Raw genomic sequence first — 12,453 nt, 5'->3', positions numbered from 1 at the left:
CGGATACAGCGATGAAACAGTGACGCGCACTCAGAGCGCTATTGCGTCTAGCCCGGGCCAAGATAAATACGGCTAGGAGAAATGCGACTATGCGACAGTGAGTCACTTCCTGTTCAGGAAAACGATTATTTTTATTTGATATATTAACGTTATATTGTGCATTGGAAACACAAACATACTTAAAATGAGTAAATATTATTCATTTTAAACATGTTTATATTATTTATAGGGCTATAAAACAAAAAACAAAAAAAAGATTTCTTGTTCTTCTCTCTTTTAACCAGGGGGGTCGGCGCCCGAGCGCCCCCAGTGGCCAGCCGCCACTGCAATTGGCGGTGTTAGCGGGTGGGAAACCCGGCGAGGGTGGGTCCTGGTCGTTGTAAACAGCGACTCCTACAGTTCGGTCGGGGCGCCTGCACAGCAAGAGAAGGATCTAGGAGAGGTAGTGTGACCTTCCACACGTTACACTCTCCCAGTGAGAGTCCGCGCTGCCAGGTGAAAAGAAGCGGTGGGCTGGGTACACATGTGTCGGAGGAAGCATGTGATAGTCTCCGCCCTCCCAGACCGACGGTAGGGGGTAGAGTGCGCAACGACCAGGAAGGGGATTGGGAATTGGCATAACGACTAACATTGGGAGGGGAGAAAAACGGAAAAAGAAGGGGGGGAAAAGATAATAAAAAAAATAAAAATAGCCAATTACAATATGTATCAAACACATCACTTCTTGAGTAAAAAATTACCTCATCTATTCATAGCAGCTCGGCTGCCAGAGAGAGGAGAATGGCCTTTGGGTAATGCTTTTGATTGCTGACCAAATATACACAGATACCAAGGACTTTCAGGAATATGCTGTTGGACTGTATATTTTTATTGCCCTCCTTTTCTCCCAAGGTGGTTTGTCACTACACTTCACTCATCCGTGGCACCAACGTCCCATGAACTGAATTTAGTCATTAAAAGCAATTTTTGTGAAGCAAGCAACGGGTTGGGAAATTACAAGGCACCAGGTAGCAGCAACGCCCACGTGTCACCTCCCTCTCCAGAGCGCCCTTCTCATTGCAATAGTGGCACTGAACTGGCTGAAGCAATTACGCCACTCTACCGCTCTCAGTAACTAGCAACCACATGCGTTTGGCTCCAGAACAGAAAGACCAGAAATATTGGATGCATTTTCTTTTTTAATGTTCATATTCATAGGCATATTCATATTCATATTCATATTAAGAAGAAGAAGAAGAAGAAGAAGAAGAAGAAGAAGAAGAAGAAGAAGAAGAAGAAGAAGAAGAAGAAGAACAAGAAGAAGAAGAAGAAGAAGAAGAAGAAGAAGAAGAAGAAGAAGAAGAAGAAGAAAAATAACTAAAAATATGAATGAATAAATACTGTATAGCTACATTTTTACTGGCATTTTTTACTGATCTGCAAACCTTTTACCAGTGTCATTGTACTTGACAGACATTACTGAACAACTACATCCAGCAAAGTTTGATGTTCATGGTCATGCGTGTATTTCAGTGGCGGCTCTACCACTAGGGGAGCTAGGGCGCCGACCCACCTGCTGGCCAGCTGCTGTTAAATCAGAGAAGAAGACAATAAAACTTTTTCGTTTTTGTGTTTTATAGCCCTATAAATAATATAAACATGTTTAAAATTAATAATATTTACTCATTTTAAGTATGTTTGTATGACTATTATGTTGGAATCCGAGCGCGATTTGAAGCGGTCTAGAAAGCAGCGTGAACTTCCGTGAGAATTTCCATAGCCGCATTTCGCGGAGACGCTGTCTGATTGGCCGACGCCAGTATTTTTTTCCATGGCAGAATTTCACAGAGACGATCTCTGATTGGCCGAATCCAATTTCTAATGTTCCAATTCTAGCTTCTAGCTTGGTTCCTGGTACTAGGACTGTTGTTTGTCTTAGAGCGTGCCGTGCCGTGACTGCAAGTTCTTTAGACTGTTAAGCTTAGGCACTCTTTCAAAGTTGGTTAAGGTTAGAGTTTGTCTTAGAGCATGGCGATAGAACGCCAGGTAGTTTGCAGTCTGTTCGAGCGGAAATGGACAAAGGAATGTACTTGTTGAGTGTTGTGCTAACGTCGACGAGCTCAGCTGAGCTAACACTTGGCTAACAAGCTATATGGCGGATTATACACGTTTATCAAGCTCTCCTGCCCTGGACGTTTCAACTAAACAGTGAGTCTCTCTCTCTCTCTCTCTAACGTTAGTAGTACTAGGCTGGTGCGGGCTAACTGGCTATCGTTCTGGCAGCTAACGTTAGTAGTACTAGGCTGGTGCGGGCTAACTGGCTATCGTTCTGGGAGCTAACGTTAGTAGTACTAGGCTATCGTTCCGTGATTTGTTTACTTGGTAACACGGGTTGCTAAGGAATTTAGGTTCGAGGTTGAAGAAATCTCTCTCTCTCTCTCTCTCTCTCTCTCTCTCTCTCTCTCTCTCTCTCTCTCTCTCTGCTTAACGTTAACGTTTGTAAATAGTTTTTTTAGGAGCAGTACTACTGCTGGCCATTCATGAAGCGAGACATTGCTGATTGTTTATTTATCGATGGCTCATTGATTTAACTACTGCAGCTCTCTCGGATTGAAAATACGTGGATTATGGCTTGTTCAATATCGTCTATGTTTGAATGAATGAATGAATGAGAACTTTATTAACAGATTGCAGAATGGGTACAATACAGTACGGCTCAATACACACAATTGTTAAGGGGATGCAGACCAGAGAAAGACGTTTGTCTTGTTTACATCAGGGTCCCAGATGTTCGATTCATATCGATAGTTTAATAGCTAGCCTTGGCTCGTTTAACAATATGCAAAATATGTGTACAGCCCTGTACTCATACTGAAGTTATTCTTGGTATATAATAGGTCTGATTGTGTAACGAATCGATTCCACGTCGCGCTGTGTGTGAGAGAGAGAAGGAGAGAGGGAGAGATCTGCCTGTGTTTGTAGACGGGCGAGTTTTGTTTCTAACTTTTCTATTTATATATTGTGTTTCAAGTTGTGAATTAGAGTCTAGACTATACTTTATTTGACTGGTTGTGTGTTGTTGTAGTAACAGCTGAGCGACTCGTTCATAAGAGCCGATTCATTGCCGTGAGCGTGAGTCGAATCGCTCACGTCTTGCCATGAGTGTTGCGTGGTACTGTACTGTACATGTTTGCATTTTGCAAAATGTTTGGTATAGCGCCCCTAGTGGCGAAGTACCCACCGGCCGCCACTGGTGTATTTTGCACCATTTTCTTTGTTTGTTCACAGCACCCATGTTTTTCTAACTGGTTCCACTGGCTTGGACAACAATGGCTGAATATATGTTGCAGGTTTGGTTCAAATTGGTGCAAGACCAAAAAAATTCCTTAGGGAAGAAATAGTTAATTCTGAATTGTGGAAAATCCAACATGGCAGACTTTATGGGTCCTTGAGGCAAACCTGTTCAGCATGAGGACGTGTTCACACCTCTACTATATGGTTCATGACATACGGCCATTTGAAGTAGCAATTTCAATGTGTGTTATAGCGCCACCATGAGGTTTGTTTGTTCCACTTTTTTGTGTGATCATGTAACTATCGACATGGCGAATTGCATAAAAACCGACACATTATGCGTTGAGGTACATGTCGCGGAAGCTAAATAATAATAATAATAATAATAATAATAATAATAATAATAATAATAATAATAATAATAATAATAATAATAATAATAATAATAATAATAATAAAACTACCAATTACAGTAGGGTTTAGTCCCTTCAGGGCTTGTGACCTGTGTGTGTGTGTGTGTGTGCGTGTGCGTGTGCGTGTGCGTGCGTGCGTGTGCGTGTGTGTGTGTGCGTGTGTGTGTGCGTGCGTGAAAACCGTGATTGTAGTTGAAGACAGTGAGACAAGTGGAAGATTGTTCTGTTTTGTGCCCGTGGGCGTGTGGCTTACAGGGTGTAATGCCTGATTGTATTGCTGTATTTGTATGGTGTGAAATGGAACCTGCTCCAGCGGGGTCCAGGGTTTCCTCAGGTCAAGCCACTACCGTGGCCCCAGCCCTGCAAGAATAGAAAGCTACTTCAACAAGACTATTTTCTACCTTCCATCTCTGGTCATTTTTGACTAGACTAGCAGCAAGAGAAGGCAGTTCAGGAGAGGCCACATACCCAACTGTTGAAGGGTTCTAGTTCCAATGGAAACCCTAAATGGCTTTACTATACTTTATTCTAGGCCTAACAAACTATCAAGGCTCAACGCCAAATAATTTCACAAAATATTTGCGTATTTCCTGATGTTTGGAGTGAAAGATCTTTGGCGTCTCTGAGTTAATAGTCATGACGTGTTGCACAACACACTGCTGTGGCCACAACAGCTCTGCAAACAGTTGGGGAGCTCACTATGGATCCACTGGCTGTCAAATGAGGACTGTCATCAAGTCAATAATGTACCATTGCAGGTATAAACACAGTAATCATCCCGACGGCAAGGTTTCCATTACTTGTGCTCGAAGGTTGCACTCTTCAGCCATACCATTGACAAACTCTTCAGATCTTATTTGGGGATTTCCCTATGACTAAAGAATTTTCTAGAGCCTTTTATTTGTGTGTGTGGGGGTAATGTTCATGTTCCTTCTAACATCTGGTTCAGGCAGGCTCGAGGTGCCTCAACAGGGCCGGTCGCGGTTGTTTTTACGGACATTCCAAGGTTTCCGCGTGATTCTGTGAGGTTAGCCACATCGGGCTGTGCTCTGTGACAGAAATGGAATCAAACCCGACTGATGATTTGGATGCGAAATTAGCACGTGTACGCGAAACGCTATAGGCTACTTTCGATGTTGCACGTTCGAGGAGGGTGTGTCGGGAGTCAATAGCCGAGTGGGAGACCTTATGTGGAAGTTCCTTATCATGGATTCTTGAAGGCTTCCTGTGCATGCGCTTCAAGAGGAACAACAGGCCTACATCTGAACACTTCTACAGGGTCTTGTCTCAACTTATCCGACATACGCCTCAGCTGAAGTGCCCATGGGAGATAGAAGGACAGGGGGTGAGGAGGGTTGTGAAGTTTATGAGACCGTAGGCATGGGTACTCTCCGCTGTCTTGCCCTTTTAGACTGTTGCTTTAACACCGCCGGGTCAACGCTTCTTTATTGTTGCTATAGACCGAGGTGAGGGCCCATCCATCTCTTAGTACTGAACAAAGTTTGCCTGCGGGTAGTAAGTGGGGCATTTACAACCACAACTCCCTATACACTCTAGGGGTGATGGATGGAGGAGGGGGGGGGGGGTCTAGGAACAAGTCCCTCCCCCTTCACTCCAAACAGCTGATTTATGTCTGGTCCTGGACACTTGTGCTCTGTAGCTGGAATGCGGGGAATTTTAAAGACCCCCCCCCCCTCCTCTGCTTGTCCCGTCCACACGCACACAAACGGAGCAAGCGCCTGGCTAGGCAGATGAAGGGGAGATGACCCAGCGGTGCACCCACTGCAGGGCACCCACTGCAGGGCACGCAGGCAGAATGCCCGGAATGCCAGAGGGCGAGAAGAGAACCCCATTCTATCCCTCTCTCCTTCATTCTGCAGTTCTTTCTTTCTTTCTTTCTCTCAAATGATCTCTTTTTGCTTGTCTTTCCCACTCTCCTTCTCTTTCCTTCCTTCACGGTCAGTCCCTGTGAAATCAGGTCTAATTTTTAGAACATGAAATGGGCCAAAATCACAAACATGATTTACCTACCCTTGCAAGAAATTGAGCAGAATAGGACAACATTTATTTATTTGTGTCACAATATTAAAAACACAAATATGCATAATATTCTGTTCTTTGACATAGTCACGTGGCAAGCTAATCATGTGACAAACAAAACAGTGCTTCGTTAAAACACATTAAAAGTCACACAATGCATTATTGTCACAGAGAGACAGACAGAGCTTGAGGATTGTGTGAAAGAAAAAAGAAAAAAAGCTAAAGCAACCTCAACACTTTAAAAGTACCTTATTCTACATATATACTGCTGATATCAGGATAATAACTCAAAACTACCCTTTATCATTCTTAATTTCATTGAGAAATCAAAGGCACACTGGCTGTGTTTTAGTTGTAATTCAATAGCGCATGCATCTTGACCATGCTGGCGGCACAACAGACAAACGTGAAGAAGAAAACACTCCATAGAAGCTAGTTATTTGTTTTGAAAATAAAAACATAAAGCAGCCCTGTCCATTTTAGCAAATTTTCATCACAATGATATATCCAGACATCATTGTGATTGCTTTGTGAGTCTCTCTCTCTCTCTCTCTCTCTCTCTCTCTCTCTCTCCGTGGCTATACTGTAGTTCATTATTCCCCCTCCTCCTCTGCGGGGACCTTGGCACTGCTCAAGGCCTGCTCTTCACCACGGGTTTGTCCATGATATTGAGCACGTCGTCCAGGATGGAAGGCCCCAGGTCCAGTTCGAGGGAGAGGAGTGAGCCCGTGATCTGGGCAAGGGAGTCCCTCGATGCGCTCTTCTCCTTGGAGAACTCAAAGTCAAAATCGCAGATGCGGCCCTCCTCCACCCCGCTGTCTCTGTCCACCCAGTCTCCGTTGCAGTCGGAGAGCACCTTCTCCCTGTAGCACGCGTTAATGTCATGGTTAAAGCGCCCGTTGCAGTTACCGTTGCCGTTACTGTTGAAACCCCCGTTCACGTTGCAGTTGCTGTTTGTGTAGCTGCCGCCGCCGATGCCTCCATTGCCTTTGCAGATTCCATTGCCGTGACCTTTGCCCTTGAAGCTCCCTTTGCCGTCGAAGCTGTCGCAGCTGTCGCTGCTTGTGCTGCCGTTTAAGCTGCCTTCGTAGATGCCGTGGCTGTTGCCGTTGATGTAATAGGACATGGGCTTCTCGAAGCCGCTTTCGCTCTTGTTCATTTTGTTCGTTTTGGTGACCGTCTCTGGGGTCGTCTTCCCCGGTTCCTCCAGCAGGTCCAGCAGGACGTCGGGTTTCGATTGGATGTCCCCAGGAGACGGCGCGCTGCCGAACACGTCCATGGAGCGCAGCAGCGCGTCCATCTGCATGATCTCCAGCTCCGCCGCCCGGTTAACGCTCATGGGAGTCGTAGGCCCCACCATGTCGTCCAGAGGGTCAGGTGGCAGGGAGAACACAGTGGAGGAGATTAGGGGCAGGGTGATGGCCTGGCAACCGCCGATGGTCGGGAGGGAGATGGCATTCTTCAGGACTGGAGAAGGGGTTTCAGCGTAGGAGGCGTCAGAGGTGCTGTGGGCCCTCAGGAACTCACTCGGGTTTCCGTACTGAGGGCGAACCACCTGGTCCTTCCCTCCCAGGAGCTCAAACTTCCCCTGGAGGAAGGACATGTCTCCGAAAGCATCTCTCTCCCCTCCCCTCCCAATGTGGATGGTGTGGCGAAAGTCTCCTAGCGGTGGACTGATCATGTCTGGGGACAGTATGTCCCTCAGGCGAAATTTCTTCCCTTTCTTACTATTGGTGGGTTTCAGGTAGATTGGAGCTTTGGCCGGCATGGCTGCAGCCGTACAATAATAGATCTCAGATATGTAGGACAGGACAGCAGAGATGATTTTTTTTTTTTTTTTTTACACTGGGTCTCTCTGGAGAGATGCTCGAGTTACATTCTCAGCAATGTGCCGGTCATGTGCAACTCCAAAAATAACCTTGGTCGCTGTGTCATAGATGAGAGACAGGGGTTTCAAGTTTTCCCGGTGATGCCTGGGAGTGCAGAATGGTCAGCTGGTAACTTTTTCTGAAAAAGACAACAAGAAAGACAGAAAATAATCAGAATGGCAGTCCACAGTCCTTAGTTCAAACAGTATCACAGTACATTATCACAGTACAGTATCACAGTACAGTATCACAGAACTTGCTCTTGACATTTTACAAAGATACTGTTTTGTCTATCTTATTTGTCATTTCTGGGGTATGTTGCATGTGAGGATGCGTCTGCATAGAGTCTCTACTGTATGTTGCAACAATGCATTCCATTCAAGGTGTATATAATAAAACGTGAAGCAGATTTACTGAAGTTCCCTTTGAGACCTTTCCCCTCGCTGGTCTGGAGAGATCAGAGAAAGATATCCAGGGTTAGGGAGTAGCTTCACTACATGTAATTTAACTAGCAGTGTGACTACATTTTACAGTAGCTTGCTAGTAGTTCAACTAGATTCAAATCGGCATAGTGATTTTACTAGTTAATAACTGGAACTACACTTTTGGCTGAGGACTACAAGAAAATGTAAAAGAATTTAAAAAAAAATTATAAATTTCACTACCTCTCCTCTCTTGAGTGAAACCTCCTTTGATCAACCCCCCTCTCCCTGTCATACAAGATATTCTATGACAACTAAGCTGACAGGTGACCATTGGGAAATGGTTGTCTTGGGAAATGGTCTAAAATGTACAGGTTCAAGCTAAACAAGTTTTATGTTAATAACATAACAAATGCAGTTTTACAAGTTTACATTTTTGTACTTTTTTTCTGTAAGTGAGAAGAAGCCTACACTAGACACTATGTACTTACAGTAGTTGTCACTTTCAACTGAGTGGTACCTTTTGCAAACACTTCTGTTCATTTTGTGTCAGCCTATTATGTTATAATTTTGCAGTAATAGCAACTTTAGTTACCAAGGTAAACAAACTCTATTTCTCTTGAGCGTAGCTTTGCTGTAGCTCAACTTCTTCCAGTGAGAAGTAAGTGGTAGCTTGTAAAACTATGCTAAACTATGCTAAACCTACTGAATATAGCTGAATAACACTGAATATAGCTGGTTCCCAAACCAACACAAGTCTCTCCTAAATGAGTCCTATAGAGCTGTGCACCAAAACGTCCTCATCATGTCCTTGCATCTGGAGAGCATAAGAGCCAGATGAGAGGAGGACGACGCCGTGTCTACAGTAGTAAGGCTGCTGCTCCATTCCACTCACATCCCCATTTGGCTCCCCACTCTGCATGTGCTAATGTAGAACAGCTGGACGTCAGATTGGACATAGAGAGGCGAAGGGGACTTTACTGGGGATCAGAGCGGGGCAGGCGAAGGAGGAGAGGGGCTACTGCTCAGACACGCACAGATAGGTGGAGATGGAGAGAGAGGAGAGAGCATGGAGTGAGGGAGCTGGGGAGGGAGTTAAGAGAGGGGCTTTAGGGGGGTCGGTGAGGGGGAGAGATTACATGGTCTTAAGGGAGAAGGTGATGCAGATGGGGATTTGATTCAGGCTTTTGTTGTGCACAGTTTCCCCTTCAAATGTAATAAGGCGGGATATGCCCGTTAGCTTTCATAATAATCTACCCTGATGGGCAAAGGTTAAAAGAACACACCAACATTTTGAGAAATACACTTATTTGCCATCTTCCCCAGAGTCAGATGAGAATATTGAAATCAATGTCATCTCTGTGCGTCCGTTTTGGAGTTGTTGGGCGTTTTTTGACAGAGCTATGGCTAGCTGCTCCCTGCTGCTTCCAGTCTTTGTATAGGCTAGCATGTACCTGGACCTCTCTCTGGGGCTACTGGACACACATAGATGAAACTGATATCAATCGTCATGTCTGACTCTGGGGAAGATGGCAAATAATTGTATTCCCCAAAATGTTGGAGTGTTCCTTTAAAAGGGGATATTAGATGTATTTTTCTATTCTATTCTATTATTTTTCTATGCCAGTAGAAAATGTCCTCATTATTGGCAACTAGGATAGTGTGGGAATAGAAGAATCAGTTGGTGTAGAATGAGATTTGGTTGGCCAGTTTGAAAGACGATAGCAACCGAGGAGAATGTGAAAAATATACCAATGAAGAAGGGAGTCTACGGTTTGTGGCGGGGAGTGTGTGTGTGTGTGGGGGGGGGGGGGGGTGCTCTAGAGAGGAGAGCGGGAGAGAGTGCTTGCCCATTTATAGACATATTTACTTATGCGAGGTCTGTCAGCGGTGACCGTCTGATAGACTACACCGCTGCACTAAAGTGACTGGGCAGTCAAGTCCACCCCATCCCCCAACCACCTCCAAAAAGAAGAAGAAGGAGGAGGAAGTTTGACAAAGAAGGCATCAACATTCCAGCTGCAGCAGACCCCATAGAGACACACTACTGACTGCAGCAGACCCCATAGAGACACACTACTGACTGCCGCAGACCCCATAGAGACACACTACTGACTGCCGCAGACCCCATAGAGACACACTACTGACTGCAGCAGACTCCATAGAGACACACTACTGACTGCCGCAGACCCCATAGAGACACACTACTGACTGCAGCAGACCCCATAGAGACACACTACTGACTGCAGCAGACCCCATAGACACACTACTGACTGCAGCAGACCCCATAGAGACACACTACTGACTGCATCAGACTCCATAGAGACACACTACTGACTGCATCAGACCCCATAGAGACACACTACTGACTGCAGCAGACCCCATAGAGACACACTACTGACTGCAGCAGACCCCATAGAGACACACTACTGACTGCATCAGACCCCATAGAGACACACTACTGACTGCAGCAGACCCCATAGAGACACACTACTGACTGCAGCAGACCCCATAGAGACACACTACTGACTGCAGCAGACCCCATAGAGACACACTACTGACCTCTGCAGTCTTATCAGACCCTCTCTAAGTAGACTACATTTATCCAGAGGAGAGAGAGAGAGAGAGAGAGATGAGAGAGAGAGAGAGAGAGAGAGAGAGAGAGAGAGAGAGAGAGAGAGAGAGAGAGAGAGAGAAAGAGAGAGAGGGGGGGAGACACTTCCACATTGAATAGAAGACGTCACATGTATTAACTTTCCCAGTCAATGTCCTACCTTGATAACATGTTTTTTTCTTTTATTTAAACAATCTGATCTGATTCTGTTATTTGAGAATATTATAGGTGTCCCTTTTTGACAGACTGGCAAACGTCCTTCCGTGATACCAAATGGCACAGTATGTTTATTAGAAATTATATAGAAATTGTTCTCACTTAGGCATTCCATTACAGTGTAAATAAACCTGTCACTTAACAAGCACTCTGGGGCTATATATAAGCACCACAAACACAGTGGAAGGATGCAGAACATGTACGGGTGTCGAACGGCAACATCTCTCTCTCTCTCTCTCTCTCTCTCTCTCTCTCTCTCTCTCTCTCTCTCTCTCTCTCTCTCTCTCTCTCTCTTTCACTTTCTCTCTCTCTCTTTCTCTGTATTTGAGTGTCGGTGTGAATGTGAGTGTTTGTGCGAGAGGTGCTTGACTGCAGCTTGTGAGAGATAGCAGTCCTGAATGTGTGCCATGTGTGTGAAAGAAAATGTGTTTGTTTTCTAATAGAGACAGAGCGGAGGAAAGGGGGAGGGGGTAGGGGGGGATGCTGCAGTGTTTGATGAGGGAGGGATACGACAAAATCGTCTCCTCCTCTTTCTCTTTTTTGTCTCTCTCTCTCTCTCTCTCTCTCTCTCATCTCTCTCTCTCTGACCCATCACGTGTGACCTTGACAGCTGATGCACTCACACTGCACCGGGAAAGCTGGCCTCGATAGGAATCTTAGACGAACGCCACCGCGGAACCTGTCAGCCCATAAGCCGCCTCACACAGGTTGGGCTCAGTGTTTGTGCATTGCTGCAGTTATAGCTCTATCATTCACACACCAACACCAATCCTGGAGAAAAGAAGGTCACCGCTTCAACACTGGCTCAGACGCTGCCGTGTTATTGATTAATGGTCTGAAATCAGACCAGCTCCCTTTGGGAATTTTATACTGCAGACTCTGTGTTCTCCCGTGGCATGAGAAATGCGGAGCTCATGTATTATGATCGACGATAACAATGTTTGAAATCAATAGTATGGATGGGAAAGTATAGGAATTCCTATACCAGCGCAGCAAGCCCTCTTCCTGAAATACTGGCTGGGAGACATCAAGCCAAGGTCAACAGTTGTTCCCCCTGAGAGGTCAGCTGGTGCGGTGAAAGCCTGACCTTCACATCAGCCCTCCTGCTGGTGATGAAGTTTGGCTTCTATGCCAAACAAGACTGGAACGCCTGAGATCACAAGCAAATTACGAGAGAAAATAATATACAGCTCTGTCATCTCTGTTGGCGGTGTTTTGCAGAACACCCAATGCTCACGTTCAGTTCAGGTGGAGCAATCGTGCGAGTGCCGTAACTTCCATCCCGTCAATCATTAGAAAGTGAACTTCTAAAATCGCAGCTCTGATGTCCCAAGGAGGAAATGAAGTCATTAACAATAGCCACGGATAGCTTGTGGATAAAGCCTCACCAGCGCGGTGCTGACCCAATGACTCCGTTTTCTGTCCTCCGCGGGGGCGTTAGAAGCGGAGCAGGTGCGCGTAGCTCTCAGAGTCAAGGCCAGATTGCACTCTAGTTTTGGAACGCTCCCAAATGGAGCAGCGCGGACGGCACGTGTTGGCCAGCACCGAGCCAGGGCGGGTGGCGGCGGGCGAAGGAGACGCCAGTGCAGAATGTGGTCATGGGTTTC

At 45.7% G+C, this 12,453-nt stretch overlaps 1 protein-coding gene across 1 annotated transcript; it reads right to left on the bottom strand.

Annotated features, from left to right (window-relative positions):
- Window positions 1-5,729: 5,729 nt before the first annotated feature.
- On the bottom strand, window positions 5,730-7,729 carry cdc42ep3 (CDC42 effector protein (Rho GTPase binding) 3). Its single transcript, XM_084321600.1, has one exon. The coding sequence runs from the start codon at window positions 7,492-7,494 to the stop codon at window positions 6,358-6,360; it is 1,137 nt and encodes a 378-aa protein (XP_084177726.1). The 5' UTR covers window positions 7,495-7,729; the 3' UTR covers window positions 5,730-6,357.
- Between the last annotated feature and the right edge of the window lie 4,724 nt (window positions 7,730-12,453).

Source organism: Notolepis coatsorum (assembly GCF_963971535.1).
Source record: "Notolepis coatsorum genome assembly, chromosome: 9".
Taxonomy (NCBI): Eukaryota; Metazoa; Chordata; class Actinopteri; order Aulopiformes; family Paralepididae; genus Notolepis; species Notolepis coatsorum.
This window is presented reverse-complemented; position numbering and strand designations above follow the sequence as displayed.